At 37.4% G+C, this 23,947-nt stretch overlaps 2 protein-coding genes and 1 pseudogene across 2 annotated transcripts in view; 1 reads left to right on the top strand and 2 right to left on the bottom strand.

The window, feature by feature from the left end:
* Positions 1 to 1,564: 1,564 nt before the first annotated feature.
* On the bottom strand, positions 1,565 to 2,503 carry LOC114688706 (olfactory receptor 52E8-like). The gene has a single exon (XM_028863243.1). The coding sequence runs from the start codon at positions 2,501 to 2,503 to the stop codon at positions 1,565 to 1,567; it is 939 nt and encodes a 312-aa protein (XP_028719076.1).
* Positions 2,504 to 12,847: 10,344 nt separating this feature from the next.
* On the bottom strand, positions 12,848 to 13,797 carry LOC114688697 (annotated as a pseudogene).
* Positions 13,798 to 23,112: 9,315 nt separating this feature from the next.
* Positions 23,113 to 23,947, top strand: part of LOC114688705 (olfactory receptor 52N2-like) — a 23,554-nt gene continuing 22,719 nt past the window's right edge. The window contains exon 1 of the mRNA XM_037203696.1: positions 23,113 to 23,661. Within this exon, the coding sequence (XP_037059591.1) occupies positions 23,113 to 23,661 (549 nt within the window). The remainder of the gene's footprint in view (positions 23,662 to 23,947) is intronic.

The raw sequence follows: 23,947 nt of genomic DNA, 5'->3' as shown, positions 1-23,947 counted from the left end.
GTCTCCATCAAGGCTTAGTGAATTCCTGACCCATCCTCTGATTACTGCGCATGTCTAGATTGTATGTGGAAGAGCCATACATGGCATCTGGAAGAATTCCTTCATGCTTGGAAGGGGCTTTAAACTCGTCTGTCTATAGGGTCTTCAAAAGATGCAGTGTTTGTTATGTAGCAAGTGAAGTTAGATGATTTTGGCAAACTTTTTGCCCTAGCTTAGCTGAGACCAAGATGAAGTTCACTCTGTGCTTGAGGGGCTTCCTGAGGGTTACATCTAGAGGCTTTTCTTTTTTTCTTTTTTGTGTCTCTGTACTTTAGTGCTATATCCTGCTGTCTCCATTTTCTTTTTGTTTTTGTCATCTGGGAGAATTTCTCCTTGCTTGGACTTAAAGTGAAGACTTCTCCATATTTGACCCTAGGTAATTGCTGCAATTGTTTTTTTCCCCAAAAGTCATGAGAATAGATTATAAAGAGATGCTGTGATATTTTATCCAATATTTTCTTTCCCACTGTCACACAATGATGGGAGCCAATCTTTTCATGAAAGAAATTTGAGTTGTGATTGATTTCTTGATCAGGACTTCTGGAACTCACTTCTTGAACAGTGTGTTGTCAACCCTAGTACATCAATGATAGATGTTGGTGTCATCAAACCCCTCCACTGTAATCAGTGGATTCTGTATAAAAGTATTGTGAAATAGTACTGGAGCTGCTTTATCCTTGAAACAACATTCTAATATCTATTATAGAAATAGAGCCCATTTGTGAAACCATAATTTTTTATTTAGACTTGGAACAAATATTTGCTATAAAATTTATCTTGTTTAATGTCCATGAATATAAAAAATTGTGTGTTTAACATAATATTCTATAAAGTAGTTACTTGGTTTAAACTCACACATAAGAGTTCGAGGCCAGCCTGGGCTACCAAGTGAGTTCCAGGAAAGGCGCAAAGCTACACAGAGAAACCCTGTCTCGAAAAAACCAAAAAAAAAAAAAAAAAAAAAAAACTCACACATAAATTCTCTTCTTTTAAGAATATGAAAGAAAAAGATCAGAAGACTACAAGTCAGAGGTGTGGTGATATTGTGTTCCCCAAAATATTGTGCACCCTAATAAACTTATCTGGGGTCAGAGAACAGAACAGCCACTAGATATAGAGGCCAGAAAGTGGTGGCACACACGCCTTTAATCCTAGCATTCCAGAGGCAGAGATCTTCCTGGATCTCTGTGAGTTCAAGGCCATACTGGAAACAGTCAGGCATGGTAACAAGAGCCTTTAATCCCAGGAAGTGATGGCAGGAAGCAGAAAGGCACTTAAGGTGTGAGGAACTAGAGCCTGGTTAAGCTTTTAGGCTTTTGAGCAGCAGTTCAGCTGAGACCCATTTGGATGAGGACTCAGAGGCTTCCAGTCTGAGGAAACAGGATCAGCTGAGAAATTGGCAAGGTGAGGAAGCTGTGGCTTGTTCTGTTTCTCTGATCTTCCAGCATTCACCCCATTACCAGGCTCTGAGTTTGATTTTATTAATAAAACCTTCTAACAATTCATGCCATACAGAGGCTCATAGTCAAACTTCCTTACAAAAAAATATCACCACACGATCTCGAATCTGCTTGGTTCTCACCCCATAAATAAGAGGGTTAAGAGCAGGGGGAATGATAACATATAAGTTAGCAAGGAGGATGTGGATATACCGTGGAATATTGTGTCCAAATCGATGAGTCAAAAATGAGAAAAAGGCTGGAGTGAAGAAAGCCAAGATCACACACACATGGGAACCACAGGTATTAAGAGCTTTGAGCCTGGCTTCCCAGGATGGGAGTTTGAATACAGCATGAAGAATTTTCACATATGAAATAGCAATCAAAATAACATCCAGAAGTATCATAGAGATGAGTATCAACCCAAATAATACATTGACCTTTATGCTGACACACGCCAGACGAGCAATGCCCATGTGCTCACAGTATGTGTGGGGTATGATATTGTGTCCACAGAATGAAAGCCTTAGAAGGAGAAATATAAGAGGAAAAACTAAAATGAAATTTTTGAACAGTCCAACTCCAGCAATAACACAGATTGTTCTGTTGGTGAGGATTGTGTTGTATCGGAGAGGGTTACAAATGGCAACATAGCGATCAAAAGCCATGGCTACAAGCATGAATGTTTCTATGCCTGTAAATAGATGTATGAAAAACATTTGAGCTAAACAATCCCTAAAGGCAATTTTGTGGAAGCCAAACCAGAATATGCTGAGTGCTTTGGGGATGGTTGCCGTAGACAGGCCCAAGTCAGTCAGAGCCAGCATGGCCAATAAGTAGAACATAGGCTGGTGAAGGCTGTGTTCAAGCTGGATCACAAAGAGAATGATGACATTTCCTAGGACAGCAATAAGATAGACTGTACCAAATGGCAAACCAAGCCAGAAATGCAACCGTTCCAGTCCTGGGATTCCCAAGAGCAGGAAGGATGAAGGGTGAATCCATGAGCTGTTGCCTAGCGACATGCTGTCAGGAGCCTCTGATGGGCAGACTCATTTGAAGGAATCTATATAGGAGTTGACAACACGTCATCAGCACTACTAATAATGAAGAAGAACAAAAGTATGTAATTAGTGTACCTTCTCATGGAATGCAGCAATGTTTTTCTTCATATTTCCTCTCTTTTTGTTTTCATTGATGTAAATGACAAATGAAGGTGAATATTTCTTAATGAATGAACATTTAGACTCTGCTCTAGATAACCAAAATTAAGTTTTGTCTTCATATCAACCAGGTCTAGTGGGGAGATGAACCTAGTGAGGTCACACAGGCTTCCGCATTTTGAAATATATATTTATAAATTGCAGAGAAATGTATCTGACTGATAAATGACTACAAGCTCAGACCACAGGTAATATTTTTAAATATCCTTCAAATATCACTTATTTAACTAGAAATATGAGTTAAAAAATATGACATGGCCCTCTTCCACTTGTGATCAATGGACCTCCTTCCTACTACTCAACTTGCCTGCAAATAACTATAATAGGGGTACAACACTAATCCAAACAACATAGGCTATCATATTAAAAGGCTGGCATCATGTATGTGTTACCTCTTTTTAAGTTGTTATTTACAGGTTATTGCCACTGTTCTTAGTTACCCTCTAGAAAATGATGGCAAGATCCTATTGCTGAAGACATTACACATTTGAGTCATATGACATGAAGAAATCAAGCTGGTACTGACTTGAAAACTTCATCTCTCCTAGATAGTTTTCATATACTGGGAGGTGCTATGCACACTATGAGAGAAGAAGATAATCAACAATCTTTGAACTACAATAACAGTTGATCTGGCATTAAATGCTCACTGGTGCAATAATAGCATGAATGTTATGGAAGTAACCAACCATTCTCTCATTGGATTTAAAGCCTGCTCCAGAAGCTGAAGAGATGACTCAGTGATTAAGACTGCCTACTTTTCTTCCAGAGGACCCAAGTTAGTTTCCCAACACACGCAAGGCAGCCCTTAACCACCTATAACTCAGGGTTCAGAGGATTCCAAAACCCATGGCCTCCAAAGGCACTTCCAGTCACATACACACACACAAATAATAAAATAATAATAACAATAATATTAATAATAATACCCACTTCACAAGATGGAACTCATGCTTGGTGCTATTAAGTGACCCCAAAACCCATGGCAGGCCAAGTTATAAGCCCTAGAGAAGAACCTAATGCTAAATGAGCATAGAAATAAAGTACCCCCTAAGTTCTTATCTTTATATCAATACATTGGTTTATCTTTTTTTTTAAACAGTAGAAGGTGGTTAGTACATAGACTCACAAATAGTTAATATTCAGAGAAGAAGAGACCATAGGGTACTCAACTCTAAATAGGACATCCATATTATACCCCTTTCCCCCTCCTAAGGCTCAGGGATTGTTGCAGAGGAAGTGACAGAGAGACTGTAAGAGTCAGAGGTGGTGGACATCTGCAGGAAAACAGGATTTGCCAGACATGACAGCATCATTATACCCATGAAGTCACTGAGACTGTGACTGCTTGTACAAGACCTGCATAAGACCAAACCAATCAAAATCCCACTGTGGACAGAGGATGAGCACATGAAGTCCCATCCCTAGATGAGGAGCTATTGGCAACTGATGACTGCTAGGGAAGGGAGAGTCAGTTTTTTTCAAGGACATGGCCCCTGAAAAGCTACCCACACTTTAGTAGATGCTCCTGCACCTGTGAATATGCAGCCAGAACTAAGGAAGCTTAAAACCACAGCACATGAAATTGGGATGGAAAATTGGGGAGGATAGAGAAAGAGTCAGAGGGGAGGGAAATGAGGTTGGGTTTGAATAAAATGAGTTATATATGCAAGTACAAAATTCTCAGTTTCTTTTTTTAAATCTTAACTCTTTGGCCTTTTCTAGGTTTGGGTTGTTACTTTTCATTTTGTCATCAATGATGAAGATCTCTCTTTTGGTCTTTGGAGGAAGAACCTTCCCTTATGAGGCCATGATTCCTTGAAACTCAGTGCAATATAACTGATCTTTGATATGAAATTAATCACTTTTTGAGAGACTGACACAGCCTTAAGGCACTGACCCTTGGACTTTCATTTGTGTCCTTTGTTTCTCAAAGCTATATCATGTGCCTATTTCTTTTTAAAATAATTCATACTATATCATACTTGGTTCCCATGTGAGAAATAGTGGATGATATTGCTATTGCTACCATCATCATTACCATTAGAATCTCACAATTGTTAAAATAATGATCCTATAAATTGAGGTTTAAGACAACATATCACTTGCTACTTGAAAGGAATGCAATAAACAGTATAGTTCATGAATTAATGAAATTCCCTCACATGGGAGCAGAGATACTTTTTCTTGCATTCCTTCAGGCTGCATTGTATGGCTCATTGTCAGAAAGGCTTTTACTGATCTTGGAGCATTTGCTTTTAATATTCTCCCAGAACATTTTCTGCAACTATTTAACCAGCCCAGAATCCTCAACTAATTATGTGTTTCATGCAGAATTGGAAAAAGAGTGGTTTTATTCATCACTATCTCCATTATTACATCTGGAACATAGCTGCTACCCAAAATATATTTGTTAATAAAAAATTGAATATATAATAAATTATTCATTTTAATTATTGGTTAAAAGTCCTTATAAGGATAAGAACACAATCACACAATATATCTGGTATCTGAGGATGGAGAAACAAGAAAGTAAATGAATTCTTCTAAGAGAACTCTGTGCATATATGAAGAGATGCACCTCATCAGAAGCTTTCATGACAATGGGGCCATCAGGAAGCCTGATATCACACAGACAGATTATTGAAAGCATACTAGGTAGAGTATAGTAAGCACCTGACCATGGCAATTAGCTAGAAATAGAAAGTCAAATATAATTGATGGACTCATTTATGTACAGCTTATCTTCATAAAAAGCCATGTGTGTTGTACTATTTGCAAGCTGTGTCAATGTGACACCAATGAAAAAGTTTCTTTGTGGTATTTTATGAAATCTGAGACAATTCCTTCTTTACAATGTTGACTTATTTTTAACAAACATGACTTTTCCTTCCCATCATGGTGTCAAAACCAACAGGATTGTACAAGGAAAAAAAGATAATGCCAGAGACTCGCAAAATATACTATCAGAAAGGCATACTTGTTAGAAAATTCAGGAGGCATCTGGGTAGGAGAGAAATAGACTCAGAAAAGAAGTGGGAAAGAATTTCTATGAACAGTCTCATTCTGTATGTCACCTGTTGAGAACTTCTTCCTAGGAGATCTTCATTCATACTTAAAATTAATGACAAAACATGGGAACTATGTAGAAACATGTACATAAAACAATGCTAAATGGACTCGACTGCTTGTATTTATATATGTACATATAATATATATTTAACATATATTTAACATATATTATATATATATAACAATAATAATTAAAGAAAAATGTGAATTGAGGGGGAACAAGGGAGGTCTTTGGAGTGATTAGAGGGAGGAGAGAATCATGTAAATCCATTACATGAAATTCTAAAAATACATAAAATAGATTTCAGCATTATGAGTAATTAAAAAAAAGACAAAAAAATGAAAAATTTTGAGACATATTTAATCGAGTATTCTCTGATGTTGAAGGGAAGAGTTTTCTCTAAGACCAGAGTTGTTCCTCCATCCAATAATGAGCAGACCTAAGATGGAGCAGCCATTGAGCTCTTAGATTGTCAGTGTCTGAGGGAAATCTGATATCTTGATACTCAAGGTTATTTATGTCAACTCAAGTAAGATTTGCCTATCCAACCCATGCAAAATAGATCAATAGAAAAGTAGCTATAAATACATCTTTCAGAGATAGAGGTTGTGGGTCAGTGGTATAGTTCTTACCCAGTATGTACAAGGACCTGGGTTTAGTCTCCAACACTGTAACAAGAGCAATAACAAAAAGGCATTTTTTGTTATCCAGGAAAGGGAGGGTAGACTTTAGACCAGGAAAGGAGCTAATTCATGCCAATTGCTATATTTATAGGAAGAAAAGGAGCTATGATTTAAAAAAAACTCATATTTTTAATTGTTGTGGTTTTGTCTACTTACTATAATTAAATGCTGAAATAGCAGAATTTAATCTGGAGGAATGTAATACAAGAGCCAACACACACAGACATGAAGCCATACAGATAAACATCACAATGGAAAATTCACTGCATCCTTTTCATACATTACCTACAAACACTTGGATTGGGCAGGATTGAGTTACTTCTCTTCCTCAACACAAGTTACATAGAGTTAAAGAGAAAAAAGTTATGATTTGGAAAGTTAAAAATACTACTTCAATATTAAATAATATTTTCAAATCATCAGTCACATAGTAAATTTCAGTAAAACTGGTATAAAAGAGCGAGCTAGGAAGAAGGAGTGACAAACGGAGAGGGAGAGAAAAAAAGGAAAGAAAAACAGGAGAGAGAGGTAGAAAGAGAAATTCAACAATACTACAGCAAAGTCAACCATATGCTTAGCTAGGATTTTTAAAAGACTTTCATCGTTCAAAGTAGTTATCTTTATTCTAAAAAAATCAAGCAAACAAAACACCAAACAGCATAACCTACTGAAATTCTACCAGGTAGAAATAAGCATACAAAATATTTTCTCTCTTCCAAGTTAATATTTGAATTATATACAAATAATGAAGAGATTAAATCAATAGATCTTACTTCAATCCTTATCAATTTCATGATCAAAGTCATATTGCAGCCAAGTCGGTACCAAACTGACACTTCTGCAGCCGTAACAACTGCTCCAAGGTTGTCAAACTGAGGCTCAAGTTTACAGTGGAATTTAAATCTTCCTCCTTGACCAAGAACAGTTGCTCCCCGGGGGCTTGTTGGGATCAGATGACAAAGACCATGTGAAATTCTCAACACAGGCACAAGGGCACAAAAAGCTCACCTGCAAGGGACCCCTTGGGACTTCAGAATTTCTCCCTTCAGCTCCCGAACTTGCACAATTCTATCATTTGTAACTTCTTAATTTCTAATTACTCTGTTGCTCTTCATCCCACAAGAATATCTGAGTCAATGTGAATTCCCTACCTTGTTATCTAGGGCTGTTATATTCTCTCACAATGGGGCCATTTTTAAAGAAAGCATCATTTTCTTGCTTCATGATGGATTCAACCATTGGGGTCTTTGGCTTATCTGGGATCTGGAAAACCATCCTATTTTATTCAGCTTGTATGCTCAGATATGTATCATATCTTTATTTCATTCCCCCAAGAAACTAAGTGGATTTTTGTTGTTGTTGTTTTTGTTTTTTGGGTTTTTTGTTTTGTTTTGTTTTTTGTTTTTTTCAAGACAGGGTTTTTCTGTGTAGCTTTGCACCTTTCCACACTCTGTAGCCCAGACTGGCCTCGAACTCACAGAGATCTGTCTGGCTCTGCCTCCCGAGTGCTGGGATTAAAGGTGTGCACCACCACCGCCTGGTTAAACTAAGTGTTATTTATATAAATTATACTAATCACTTATAAATATGCAAATAATTAGCTTCCAAGCTGCAGAAATTCAGAAAGTCAATATATTTTCTTTTAAAAAATGTTTTGGGGCTGGAGAGATGGCTCAGCGGTTAAGAGCACCGACTGTTCTTCCAGAAGTCCTGAGTTCAATTCCCAGCAACCACATGGTGTCTCACAACCATCTGTAATGAGATCTGGTGCCCTCTTCTGGCCTGCAGACAGAACACTGTATACATAATAAATAAATAAATCTTAAAAAAAAAATGTTTTGAAAGCCGGGCGGTGGTGGCTCACACCTTTAATCCCAGCACTTGGGAGGCAGAGCCAGGTGGATCTCTGTGAGTTCGAGGCCAGCCTGGGCTACCAAGTGAGTTCCAGGAAAAGGCGCAAAGCTACACAGAGAAACCCTGTCTTGAAAAACCAAAAAAAAAAAAAAAAAGTTTTAAATTGAAATAGAACTACATCACTCCCTCTCATTTTCCTTCCCCCAGCCCCTCTCAGTTACCCTCCCTGAAATCCCCTATTTCCCCTCCACTCTCAAGCTGATACCCTTTAATTAGAACCAGTAAATTTTCTAAAAATTCTACCTCAATTGCCTTTAAAAGTGAATTAGAAGAGTCACAATAAAACTACAAATTCAGATAAAAATTCATTTAAGCCATCACCAGAAATAATATATACTGTAGCTGAAGCTTTCCTGGTCCTGCCTGGCCCACAGTCAGGACAAATCTCTCCCACTCACGTTCCCCAAGTAAACACATAGAGACTTATATTACTTATAAACTGTATGGCTGTGACAGGCTTCTTGCTATCTGTTCTTACATCTTAAATTAACCCATTTCTATTAATCTATAAGTTGCCACATGGCTGGTGGCTTACCATTATCTAACATCATGTTTCTCCTTGTGGTGGCTGGCAGCGTCTCTCTCCCTCAGCCTTCCACTTCCCAGAATTCTTCTCTCTCTTTGTCCCGCCTATACTTCCTGTCTGGCTACTGGCCAATCAGAGTTTTATTTTTCAATCAATCATCCACAGCAATATACTGTGCTTAACTGGAGATGTATGGGATCATGGACTCTGGTTTTCTTATCTAATGTGTATTTTTATGTGTGTGAAAGTGTGTATAGTGTTGAACACAATTAGCAAAGACATAAGTGGTTAGACATATATATCTAAGTCAGATTTTTGCTAACCTGAGTAGACTTTTATAACTTTAGGAATTTGTAAACCTTATTTATAAAACATACACTACTAAAATTTTCACTCTGAGGACAAAAATCATCATACAGAAATCCATCCGAATCCAAAACATCTTGGAGAACTGCCATTACCTCCTTAGTCTAAAAGGAGATACAGAGATAAGCAGAGAGCTGGATAGGACTAAGAGGTTTTATAGGTGCTGCCTTAGTTGGTTTATGCCACATGGTCATCTTAATCAAGATTGTGGTGAAGTAGAATGGTGTGTGCTCTCTTTTAACTTTAGTAAAGATTTAGATAAGCAATAATAAACGTTTGATGAATGGGAATATTTATAAATAAGGTTTATAAATTCCTAAGGTCTATTCAGGCTGGCAGAAACTGACTTGAATATATATATATATTTGCTAACTTTGTTAATTTTTTGGATAAACTGAGTCACATAAAAAACTGTGATATTCTGTAATAGTGCACTATAAAAGAATCAAAAAAGTTCCCAATCTCTCTATTGATTGTATTAAGGTTTAAAGTTTTATGATGCTAAAAGATCTTCAATTAAATATTTAATTCAAAAAAAAGAAAGTGTGTATAAACCATTTTTTTGAAACAGAGTTTGTCACTGGAATAGAGCTCACCCAGAAGGCTAGGATTTCTAGGGACCTGCCTGCTGATGCTTCCACAACAATGGGACTACAAGCATGTACCAATATCCCTGCTTTTTTACATGGGTTCTGGTCCTCTAACTCAAGTCTTCAAGCTTTCAAGTCAAGCACTTCACAAACTGAACAAGCTCCCCTGCCCATGGGCCTTATTTGCCTACGAGTAAAAAAGCAATTTCAGTGGCTGTTAGCTATGGGACCTACACTGTCATCTCAACAGTGATGAAGTAAAATAAAAAACAGTAGATGCTTCTATAATCACACCTGAGCAGAGACAAAAGCAATAATGTTATCCAAAAAATGATGCCTCCTTACAGATGATATTGACTATGTATAGTATACATATACGTACATACACACATACATGCATACACATATACATACAGCAGAAAGAAGAACAAGAGGAGTGAATTTAGGCAGCTGAGTCTGTGGGTATGGTATCAGTCTATACAGATGGTATCAGTCAGAACTGGCAAGATTACACTGAGTGACAAACATCACTACAGATTTCAGTGTGTTAAATCCTACAGTCTGATCTCATTTGCCTATAGACTGTAAGACTATGACCTCAATAAGCAAAAAGGCAGAACAGTGTTTATCCATAGCTTAGAAGAGAATCAATATGAAGATACTAATCGGAACAAAACCTTCATTAATGAACAAATATATTTTAGAAACCAATGAACAGTATAAATTTCGCAAGACACGCACATTAACTCAATAATGTATAATATGCCAAATGACCACTCTGTATAGCTTTACTGTCTATAATCTTTGTTTAAGGAATAAACATTTTAAAATAAAAATAATAAAGAAATAAGTAAAGAAATTAAATAGGAAGAGGACAATTAAGTTCAATATGGTATCCATTAGTATTGCGTTATTCTTCCTTTGCCATGCCACTGTGGACTCTGCAGAATCATTTTTTGGCTTTTTTAATTATCTATTTTTGAGTTATCTTCTTTTATCAGTATATGTTAACTATAAATACTAATAGATTTCATCATGACACTTTTATTTATGTATATAATGAATTTGTGTCATATCCCCCCTCCTACTGTCCTGTTTTTTCCCTTTCCACTCTCACTGATTCCCTTCTCAGCTCTTCCTCTTAGTATTTTCATGTTTTCCTTCCTTTCCTTTCCATTTTCTTTTGTGACCCACAGCATTTTATTAACATTTGTCACAGGACCCAGAGTGAGGGGTAGCTTGCAAGAGCCTGGACTTCTTACCAGTAGTTACATGTCCTCCTCTGCTAGTGACCATTAAGTGCTTGTTGGTACTCTGGGAGGAGTCAGGTCTCATGAATCCTAGATACCTAGATCCTGTCTGTAAGTTCTCAGAGAAAGGTGGGACCTCATGCCACTTCTCCATGGCAGGATGCTGACAGGCCCAGCCTTCTGAAGAGCTTGTGTACACAAACCCAACTGCTGTGAGATCAAGAATGCATCTGCTGAGTAATTTTGCCTTGATTATAACAATGTGTATTTTTAAAGGCCTTTTTCCTAAAACCATCTTTCTCCAAAATAATTTTAAATCCTTATTTTTATTTCTATATTGTACTTCCTAAAATATTTGTATATGCATGAAGTATAGAAATATAGAAGTAGCTTCTAAAAAAATTCCTTCCTTATGTTTTTATACAATTTTATATTTATTGTTTGAGAATGTCATACATGCATATAATGTGTTTTGGTCAAATCCCTGTCCCATTCCATCCCATCCAATTCCTCCTCTAGCCCCCCCCACTTTTCACTCTCAACTTCATGATCTCTCTCTCTCTCTCTCTCTCTCTCTCTCTCTCTCTCTCTCTCTCTCTCTCTCTCTCTCTCAGCACTCTGAGTCAACTTAGTGTTGCTTACATGTGCTTAGGTGTAGAACCATCTATAGGAGCATGGGTATTATTTCAAGACTCACATCCCTGAAGAAAACTTCCTCTTCCTCCTCTAGAAGCAATAATTTGCCACTAACTCTAGCTTGGGGTGGGACTTCATGTTCCCCTCCCCTATCCATTCTGAGACCTTCTAAATCTCAGAAATAAACCTTTATATACACTACTTTTAAACTTACCACTTCTTATTTTCCTATGAAAGTGGTTGCATTCTACTGCTCAAAAAAAATCATGTGGAACTAGAAAACTGTTTAAATATATATCTACATGTAGTATATGTGTACACATAAATATTGTACACAACATATATGTATTATAATCATGTATCAAGTGCATCATAAATACTACTCATTGAACAATAAAACTAAATGCTTATTTATGAGTGCATATTTCATGCTATATCAAAGCTACATTGTCACCATTTTCCATTACATTGACTTCTAATTTGCTTTTTCTGCTAGCTTCTCGATATGGATGAGAAAATTACATTAACAGTTAAGGAGGATCCCGGTAAATACAATAGATGAATGAATATTCTTTTAAATATCTTTGAGTAAATGGTGTATTTGTAGTAAGCTGATGTCATGCTATATTTGGGTAAGTTGTTATCATAATTATCACTATTATATCCTCATCCCGGAAGCCACTTAATATATCCATTATGGCTTTGCAGTAAGCAAAAATATTCTTCATTGTATTAAATTATGCAAAATTTTGGAAAAATAAAATGGCCATAATTGGAGGAATCTTATTTGGCCTAAATTAGTACTTCCTGCTAGGGATGAAATTTGAATAGATCACTTAGCTTTACTGCAAAAGAGGACACTGTCCTACATACAGAACCATCAGCAAGATCCAACAATAGTAATGAAATGTTTACAAAAATAGAGTTTCATAAGGTTTCCAATATTCCCAGGACTACGTTGAAATATAAGATGTTTGATTCACATTCAAGTGAAATTTTGGTCACAATATTTCTGTTCCTTTTCCAATTTTCTATGGACTGGAAAAAACATAACTACTTTCAACAACATGAGACAAATTCTGAAACAAACTCTCCAAAGTGCAATTGGTTAGTGATCTTTCTGGAAGAAAATCCTCAACACTCGCTCCCGAATCTGCTTGGTCCTCACCCATAGATCACAGGATTAAGGGCTGGTGGGACAACCACATAGAGATTAGCCAAGAAAAATATGGATATACTGGGGCACATTATGGCCAAAACGATGTGTCAAGAAAGAGAAAATGCTGGAGTAAAAAAAGTTAAGATAACACCTATGTGAGAGCCACAGGTGTTGAGAGCCTTGAGCCTGCCTCTCGGAGGGAAGGCAGAAGACCGCATAGAGGATCCTGACATAGGAGAGAATAATAAGAACCACATCCAGTAACAAGAGAACAATGTTGCTGAGACCAAACATGACGTTGACTTTGATGCTGGCACAAGCTAGGCGGGCAATGCCCATGTGTTCACAGTAGGTATGAGGGATGATGTGATGCCCACAGTAGGGCAGCCTCAGGAGGAGAAACACCAGGGGAAGGACCATGTATAGGCTTCGCAGGACAGCAATACTTGCGATGACACCAATGACTTTGTTGGTGAGGATGACAGTATATTGAAGGGGCTTGCAAATGGCAATGTAGCGGTCAAAGCCCATGGCCAACAACATAATGCTTTCCATGACGGTGAAGAAGTGGATGAAGAACATCTGAGAAAGGCAGCCTCCAAAAGATATTTCCCTGAGACTGAACCAGAAGATACCCAGCATTTTGGGGATGGTGGCTGTCGTCAGACCCAGGTCAATGGAATCCAACATGGCTAGAAAGTAGTACACGGGCTCATGAAGACTGTGTTCAGCTTGGATCACAAATAAAACAGCTGTATTCCCCAGTATTGCAATGAGATACAGAAAACAAAAGGGGAATCCAATCCAGATGTGTGCATCTTCTAGCCTGGGATGCCCAGCAAGAGGAATGAGGAAGGATGGACTTGTGAGTCGTTAGACAGGGACATTCTCTCAGTCATGGATAGATGCTGTGCTTCATACAGATATGTTCTTGTGTGTGATCAGTATGATTCTTTGTCTACTTAGTTCTTTATCTTCACTCCTGGTCAAATATAAAAATAACCTTTTAATCTTCTGTTCATATTTGTAGAAAGAGGTAAGAATACTCTCTTTGTTTTATGTGTAAGTCTCCTGAATTTCACAAGGCATCACCTTGAGAGCCACCATTACTGCACTGAGCTCATGTAATAGCAAAGACTAATACAAAGAAGAGGAGGAAGAAGAAATTTGCCAACTGTGGTGTGGCAAGGAATGCATGGCCAGGAGGATGAAGTTCCAAAGCTGATGTACAAGGTAATGTCACATATGCTTTTGCTTAATAATAATAATAATAATAATAATAATAATATAATAATAAAATGAGTGAGGTAACCCAGACTCAGAAAGACAAATATGGTATGTACTCACTCATAGGAGAATACTAGATGTGGAACAAGGATGACTGAACTGCTACTCACATCACCAGTTGAGGCTACCTGGAAAAGAGGACCCCAAGAAAGACACAGGGATCACCCAATGACGGAGAAATGGATGAGATCTACATGAACAGCCTGGACATGAGTGGGAGCAATGAAGGGCGATGGTCGAGGGAAAGAGAGCGGGAGATCCCAGCTGGATCAAGAACAGAGAGGGAGAACAGGGAATAGGAGACCATGGTAAATGAAGACCACATGAGAAAAGGAAGAAACAAAGTGCTAAAGAGGCCACAGAAATCCACAAAGATACCCCACAAAAGACTGCTGGCAATGGCCGAGAGACAGCCAGGACTGACCTACTCTGGTGATGGGATGGCCAAACACCCTAATAGTTGTGCCAGAAACCTCATCCAAGTACTGAGGAATCTGGATGCAGACATCCACGGCTAGGCCCCTGGTGGAGCGCTGGGAGTCTAATTAGCGAGAAAGAGGAGGGTTTATATGAGCGAGAATTGTTGAAACCAAGGTTGGATAAAGCACAGGGACAAATAGCTAAACGAATGGAAACACATGAACTATGAACCAAAGGCTGAGGGGCCCCAACTGGATCAGGCCCTCTGAATAGGTGAGACAGTTGATTGGCTTGATCTGTTTGGGAGGCATCTAGGCAGTGGTACCAGGTCCTGGGCTCGTTGCATGAGTTAGCTGTTTGAAACCTGGACTTATGCAGGTACGCTTGGCTCAATCTGGGAGGAGGGGACTGGACCTGCCTGGACTGAGTCTATCAGGTCGATCTCAGTCCTCGGGGTGGCCTTGATCTGGAGGTGGTGGAAATGGGGGTAGGCTGGGGGAAGGGGAGGGGGCAGGAAGGGGGAGAACAAGTGAATCTGTGGCTGTTATGTAGAACTGAATAGTATTGTAAAATAAAATAAATAAAAGAAAAAAAAAGAATCACTCATGCATTTGTTATCTTGATCTTTCCCTATTTTGGAAGCTAAAACTCCCAAATGTGGTGTGTACAATGTTGTCTCTGTGTAGTGTTATGTAACAAGGTGATCTGGTTCTGAGAGCAGGATAAACAACTTACCTTCTTTTGTTTGGTTGCATGAAGCTTCATGTAGAAGTTCTCAGTATTTTTATAGGTAGATGAAGAGATGAAACTGTAGGTATTTTAATTTATGTTATGGGAAGTAAATCATTCATATCCATTATAACTCTATTACAAAGTCTCACCAGGTTTGGAAAGTAAATAAAGACAAAGGGAAAAATAATACTTGACAAAGATCATTTTGTTCTTTTGTGGCTATGATAAAAACATAAATTGAAAGATTGTCTTAATATAGACAGAGCTTTCATTTGGTCAGTGGATAAATAAATGCATCCAGTAAAGAAACTGTCCAGACATGGAACAGCCTTTGGAAGAGAGAACTACACAATTTCTCAATATACTTCTCTCTTATACACATGAGAAAGAGACATTTTCATTTAGTTCCTTCTCTGATTCTATATCAGTGCCATGTTTAATAGATACTTCTATTACAGTAAATTCTGAACAAGTAGTAAATTAAACATCTGAAGAAACAAGCATGAAGCACATTGTTGCACACTTATTTACAAAAATTATTGTGCTAATAATGTGGAAGTAATTGTGTTGTGTGTAATGATACACAAAGAATATATTCAAATTTAACAACACTTGTCTGTTGAAAGAATTCAAGGTGTCTATCAGAGATGTTTATGAAGCAACCTGCCTTGGGGTGTGGTTGATGTGGTGGGTAGGGGAGTCTTGGAGGGGATGGAATAAGGGAAAGAAGGTGATCAAAATATATTGTATGAAAAAAATTAAAAATAAATAAAAATATAGAGTTCTACTTTGGACTTATAAAAATTTGAAGAATACAGTGTTTCATAGTTTAAACCTATGCTGACCCATATGCCTTCATAGAGGTGCCCATTTAAAGTCCAGGAACCATAGCAGACCATAGCAGACATGAAAAATATTTTGACAATTTTAGAAATTGTTTGAGGAACACTGTGTTTGTGTGTGTGTGTGTGTTTGTCTTCTAGGTTGCTGATACTAGGGAAAAGAAAACTAGAGTCCTTACATTTGGTACATAAAGGTATCTGACATAAAGTTATCATTCTATTCTTCATTTGCTGAGAGCATACATGGTATTACAGTTAAGGAAGCACTTTCCCAATTCATTACATTATGTATTTACAGGGATTCTAAAAATACTGGTGTCAATCAGAAAATATGAACACAAATTTAGGTAAAACTGGCCATACACTCACTTCAGACATACCATTTTGTGGCAAGAAAAGTAAAACTCCAAACAGGACATTTTTAACTTGTACTGAAAGTGTTATTGTAGACATATGCACAGAACACTGTGATGAATAGAAGGTGTCAAGAAAAAGTCCATGAGGACATTAGAACTTTGGGAGTGGGTTACATGCCTGTAGACACACACAAGCACACACAAATATGTTTGAGGGTGGGCATAAATGTGTATACATGTGCATATATAAACTTAGGTGTTTTCCTCAGGTTCCATCTACATTATTTATTTTATTTTATCTTATATTTACTTTTTTATTTTTAACACATATTCTCTCATTGACCTAGAACTCACTTAGCAGGCTAAGCTGTTGGTCAGAAAGTCCAAGGATCCACTTTCTTCATCTCCAAAGCCAAGGTATTAGAGCTACGTGCCAAAAATGTCCAGCTATTTGTGTTGGTTGAGGGGGATCAAAATTCCTCATGCTTAGAAGGCAACTTTTGCCAACTGAGCTATCTCCTCTGAAGTATTCCCCACAATCAAAACACTGCAGGTAAATAAGAAAAGGCTTTTTGTCTAGATGAAGAGTAAGATCAAAGTGGGAAAAATGAAAGCACACTGACTAATGAATACATTAAGAAGGAATCTATGGTCTTTCAGGGATCTCAGACTCAGTAGGCTGACCAGTCAGTCTTAACTGACTGGTGTCAAGGTTATCAAACAGTGGCTCCAAAGAACAGAAAATGAGAAGATTGAGGCTACCTACCATAGAAAGAACCTTATGCCTGTGGAACTCTCAGGAGGGCATTATGTTCTCACATACCCACATGATCACTAGGAGCATAGGAAAGATAAGCACTTGGACTTTTTCTTTTTCTGTACCTAATTCTGAAACCCCATGGCCAACTGTCTGTCATAGCATCTATGACACCTATCAGAGTTTCCCCTCCATTTTCCTACTTAATAAATGACTACTCTAGAGAGCCATTCTTCATGATTCACTTATAAATAAATTCACTAATTCAAAAACATAGTTTAAGATCTCCTTGTTGCATCTTGGAAAACAGAGAAGCACATTCTGTCTCTTCTTGCAGTTCAGACACGTGTAAACTTACACGGGATCAAAAAAGTAGCTAAATTAAAGTAGACATATTGCTGCAAAGCCACCTTCAGATTTCTCCTTAGTTTTAAATGTAAGAATTTGTTATTATCATACAAGAAGTGTATGTAGGGAAGGTGCAGCCTTGGAAGTTACATGAATGTGTAATTTTTCTGCATCTGGTACTTACACATTCACCTTCCTCCATCAGTTCATTCTAGCATGGCAGAAGCCCTTCCTCAGACTCCTTGATACTTTTTTGTAGTCTAAACAGGATATGACTTACCTTGGTTTCTAAGTCTCTGTGAAACATCAGTCGGGATTATCCTAGGGCACACTATTTGTTTGCTGAGCGAAAGAAATTTATTTTTTTCCATGGGCCCGATTCCCCTAAGAATGCACACACAGTATCATGGGAACCTTGACAGGGTGTAGTGTGCGGACTCCAGAGAATTCTTCCTCTCAGTCACTTTTTGTATATACAAGATACAAGGGCAAGAGCCTGTTGCTGCTCTTTTGTTTCTTCCTAATTACCTATTCTTTTATTTGTACTGATAGAATGTTTTGACTTGTGATTTCAAATTAAACTTTTAAACTCCTAGTACATTTCTGGGATTCTTGCTTTTATCTTCCTATTCATCCTCTGTTGCCCCCCTTTCCCAGAGCCCTTTTACTCCTTCTGCAGTTTATTCTTATGAATACATTAATCGATTTTCCAACACTGTGTTTCTGTTAATCGATTTTCAAACACTGTGTTTCTGTTAATTGATTTTCCAACACTGTGTTTCTGTTAATCGATTTTTCCAACACTGCTTTCTGTGAGAGAACTGGTTTATCTCATGTATCCCATTGATGACAGACATCCACACGCTAGATATGGAAGAAGTGTTTGTTCTGTGAAATTGCTGTGATGCACCAACAGCTGTGTCAGGAGACTGCCTTTGCATAAACACGGGTGTCAAAAGCAACACTGATAGTGGGTTAAATAGCCATTTAAAGTAACCAGAAAACAAAGCAGAAATAAGCACAACAAAAGAAGGGAAGTCATAGCAAAGAAAAGTAGAAATTATGAGTTACAAACGCAAACGTAAAATTCCCAACATAGCAAATTAAGAAGCTCTGAAAGATACCGAAATTGAGCTCTTATCAAGAGAATTCCTTGAAAAATTAGCAGTGTCAAATATTATAAATGACAATAAAGATTGGTAGCTCTAACTTTTTAAGGGAACATATTTTATTTTAATCTTGCCAGCTAAATGAAGGATAATGACAATTAAGGATTCTACATATTTATATTATATAAACAATGTTTTGATGTCAGTTTATATTATAAAATGATTAAATCAAAGTAATTAACAAGTCAATTACCTTAGATTTGTCACGAGAGTGGCAAGATGTACTTTTGCAAGTAAACCACATTATTGTTTTATGACAGTCACAGCTCTATTCAAATGATCTCCAAAACATATACATTCCCTGTGACCAAAGCTTTATACCTTTATCTTAATTTCCAACCTCACTCACATCCTGGACTCTTGTAAGTAGCAATATATTTTCTCCTTATAGGAATTACATAGTTGAAACCTTATAGTGGCTTTCTGTGCTTGGCTCATTTTACTGAAGATAGTTTCTTTCAGTCCACCTATGTACCCACACATGACAGAACATGCTCCTGGTGGTTGGCAATGCTCCAGTGGAAGGCCAGAGATCCACAAATATATGGGCATCACCAATTGCTCTCGCTGGGTTTTGAGTAGGGAAGGGGGTGGATTTGAAGAAGTAGGAAGAGGGGTGAATGTGATCAAAATTGCATTTTATGAGAGTCTTGAACTAATAGAAAATGAGAAGAAGGAAGTTTATATACCCATTGGTATAATAGTTATCTTCCTTTGGGAAATGTCCCAATGTCCTTTGCATATCTTTTCAGCAGGCTGTCTGATACCTTAGCACTGTCTTGTCTCTTTTATATATTAACCTTTATTATCTATAATAGTGCCCTCTGTCATTCCTTTCACAAAGCCTGAAAGAGAGAGAGAGAGAGAGAGAGAGAGAGAGAGAGAGAGAGAGAGAGAGAGAAGGAGAATCATGAAAGTAGTGAAAATGTAGGAAGTAGACTAGCAGGAGGGGGAAAGAATTCAGAAGCTATGAAGGATTAATTTGGGTCAATGCATGATATACTTGAATGAAGTTTTTATTAAAGTCAATAAATATTGAAAATAAAGATACACCAAAAAGATCAAATCAAAACAAAAACTATAGTAGTGAATGGAATGGAATGTATGCTAATGTGAAGAAAGACATATAAATTCATAAAATGGAATTCATAATTGAGTAAACTACATAGCATGGTTCCATTATATGAACTATCTAGAATAAACTTTAAAGAAAATTCATAAGGACAGAAAGTGAAGTAATGTTTCCCAGGGGCTGAAGGGAGGATGAGTAGGGAAGTGACTACTTAATGACTTTAGTGTTTACTTTGGAAAGATAAGAAATGTTAGTACCAGATAGAAATGATAATAGCACAGCATTGTGACTGCACTATGCACCATGGAATAAAAACTTCAAAATGGTTTTATAATGTACATATTTTCTAAGAATGAAAATGCTAATGCTTCACTTCCTCTCTCCTCCCAGCCACAGACAGAATCAAAAGTGGGTAGAGCAAGCAATACATAGGCTGGAGAACAGAGGGCTGGGAAAGAAGAAAGAAAACAAAAGACAAAATGGAACTTGCAAAAAATGATATATGAAATAGCAAAAAAGTGGCAATTAATTAAATACAGGAAAATTGTTCGCTGAGATTAGCCAAGAATGGCCCTCCACCTGGTGCAGTGACTAAAGGGAATTACTGTTGTTTACCAGAAGGACTCTGGCATCTGGAGACATTATTACTAACCGTCTGCCCAGAGCTTGAGTCACACACACACACACACACACACACACACACACACACACACCATTAATATCCCCTAAGGTATATTAAAGGCTCCCTTTAAGCCATGTATCTGTATTTTAAAACTGAACACACAATTGTTACATGACTCTCAGAGAAAAAAAGAAAGAAAATCTTGGTAAGTCTCTGCAATATATACTTAGAATTTAGATTCTCAGAAATTGAGAGGATTTAGAATATTCATGTAACTTTGAAAAATAAAAGTATAATTAGAAAAGAGTAAATAAGCAAGAAACATCTATTCATGGGAAAATTCTTAAAATATATAATACCAGAGCAGTGAACATGATGCCATGTATTAATGCTGTAGGGCAAAATTAAGGGGGAAATACATTGGAAAGAAAATTTATTGCCATCTACAATATTTTAAACATATATAATTTCACTTATTCAACTCAATAATAGACACTACTGTGCATTATCTACATGAAACAGAAACTCAGGGCATCATATAACATGCCTACACTCCGTAATCTGAGAGCAGAACAGGATCTAATCCTGTGTCATAATCTAATATCACTAAATGTTCTGTAATTTTACTTAGTTTCCTATATTTGCTTTTTAGTGACATAATAGGTGATATACAAAGAAAAGAGCCATAATAGTTAGAGGACAGAGCAATGCATTTTAACTCTATATTGACTTCACAATACTTTGACATAGGAAAGGACTCAATATAAGTATTAGCTGTTTGGCTTCTCTTCATCTTCATATTTCAGGGTAAGTTAAATTCAAAGCTGGTTATTAGAATTTACAGTTAAGTACAAGCTTAGAAGATGAAGCATAAGGTCAAAAAGCTCAGATACAGCAGCAACAAGTACTTTGGGAAATAAGTTTGTAAACATGTAATAAAGAACTTTTATTTGTACAAAAAGAGTGCAGCTCTTTAGTGTTCTGGGCCTCCAGGAGGTAATCTCCATGAATTTGTTCAAGGTGAGGACTTGAAATGACATGCTAACTGTAGGGTGCAGCCAGGCCATAGAATCAAAATAGGTTGTATGAACTTCTTAAAGAATTAATTAAAAACTGATGCTTAAAGAAAACTAACCAAGAGCATGAACTTGTTTGGAGATTTGATCAAGTGGCATCAGTCAACATGAAAAGTAGCAAATATAATGCTATATTGGCCATGAAGTAAGCAAAAAGTCATGCTTATGTAATTAGACCATAATGAAAATGTCCAGGTGATCTTCCTAGATGGTAATATGCTCTATGTACATTGCCATACAATGTCAAGAGGATAGTGCATCACAACTCCATGAGAGGACAGTGGTACCTCACATTTGCAAACCTCACAGGTTTTCCTAGGCATATCTTTCTGGGTCTAATTGTAATCAGCATCCTTTTCCAGTAAGAAGCTGTCTGAATGAACATAATAGCTTTGAATGATTTTTATGAGTCCCTCTAGTAAGTTCTTGTGATGAGGATAGTTGGGAGACCTGAGACTGAAGATGTCAGAAGTGACTGTGTAGACATGAGATCTGTTTCCTAAAACTCACACTTTAGCTTCAGGCTGATGATCAAATTTGATGCTACATATTTGCAACTAGAAGTCAGCAGGCTCCCATAGGCAGTTTCAGATGGGGAAGATGCTTCATGGGTCACCACTTCCTTATGCTAACCCATCTTAAATTCTTACTTGAGGCCATCTTTCTTTTAAAGACCCAGATCCTATGAGATATGTGTGTCTGCTTTTAGACTCCCAATTCAGTTCCACTGTCTTTTTCTACTTTTTAATTTATTCACTTTTGGGCCACAAAACACTGTTATAATTATCATGGTTTTGTAAAAGCTTCAAATTATAGTAGCTTAAATTATGCAGATTTTTTTCCTTTAAGGAAATTTTGTATAAATTGCTCTTCCTCAGACCCATTTCTTCCTCTCTCTCTTTGTACTGCTTCTACTAACAAATTTACAAAGACAGATCTAGACTATGTCGCATGATTAATTTCAACTTGTTTTGAAATCTTGACACTTCTGTTTATTAACATGGGAAATACTGAGACGTGGTTTAACTTTCTAAAACATCTTCTTCTCCATAAAACCAGATACAGTAAAATTTATGTCAGCAAATTATAACTGTATGAAACAGCTAAATAATAATGATAGATGAAATGTTTTTCAACAATAGACACCAAACTAATGATATCTATTGTAGTACTATTTATTGTAATGTATCTATTGTATAGAATTTATTATATCCTTCTCATATCTAGCTCTTGAAAAGAGGGGAGTTCACATTCTTTCTTACTCTAAATACTAATTTTAAGAACTGTGTAGCTCACATCTGACATCTCAGCTTCTCACACTTTTGGTGTAGGTGAGCAGTGCTACTAGGATTATTTATACAAAACTGAAGAATGGGGGAAAACTCAAAGGCCTTAGGAGAAATGTATTTTTAATATCAACACATTGTTTGAAGACTCTTTAAATTTTTGTAGCTCTCTATTAAGCCTGGATGAACTGTTCCATGGAAACTGACAACAGCTTTTAAACCATGCCCAGCTTCAGCCTGCAAAAGAATGCCCTTGCCCAATGTCACTGAGGCCCACCCTCTTTCCTTCCTGTTGCTGGGGATTCCAGGACTGGAAGCTGCACAGTTCTGGCTGGGCTTTCCATTCTGTGTTGTGTATCTGATCGCTCTTGTTGGAAACTTTATCATTCTGTTTGTCATATGGACTGACAGGAGCCTTCACCAACCCATGTTCTACTTTCTGGCTATGCTGTCTATGATTGACCTAAGTCTCTCTACTGCTACCATCCCTAAGATGTTGGGCATCTTCTGGTTCGGCCTCCAGGAGCTGTGCTTTGGATGTTGTGTTGCTCAAGTCTTTTTCATCCATTTCTTCACAGTCATGGAGAGCATCATACTCCTTGCTATGGGCTTTGATCGTTATGTGGCTATTTGCAACCCTCTCAGGTACACCATGATCCTCACCAACAGAGTCATCGTTGTGATTGCTGTGGTTGTGGTTATAAGAAGCCTATGCATGATTGTTCCCATCATTTTTCTCCTCCTGAGACTGCCTTACTGTGGACACAGAATCATCCCACATACCTACTGTGAGCACATGGGTGTGGCACGACTGGCCTGTGCCAGCATCAGAGCCAATGTCTATTATGGTCTTGGGAATATTTCCATTTTGTTTCTGGATGTGCTTCTTATTATAGTTTCCTATTCTAAGATCTTATATGCCGTTTTCCACCTCCCTTCTCAAGATGCTCGTCTGAAGGCTCTTAATACTTGTAGCTCCCATATCTGTGTCATCTTAGCCTTCTTTGGTCCAGCTCTTTTCTCCTTCCTCACTCATCGCTTTGGTCATAACATCCCTCAGTATATTCATATCCTCCTGGCCA

This window comes from Peromyscus leucopus, chromosome 1 (assembly GCF_004664715.2).
Source record: "Peromyscus leucopus breed LL Stock chromosome 1, UCI_PerLeu_2.1, whole genome shotgun sequence".
Classification (NCBI taxonomy): domain Eukaryota; kingdom Metazoa; phylum Chordata; class Mammalia; order Rodentia; family Cricetidae; genus Peromyscus; species Peromyscus leucopus.
The sequence above is the reverse complement of the archived record's forward strand: the minus strand, read 5'-3'. Positions and strand labels throughout refer to the sequence as shown.

What these genes read in the sequence shown, in the direction of transcription:
- LOC114688706 (XM_028863243.1), bottom strand. Translation starts at nt 2,503, where the DNA reads ATGTCGCTAGGCAACAGCTCATGGATTCACCCTTCATCCTTCCTGCTC.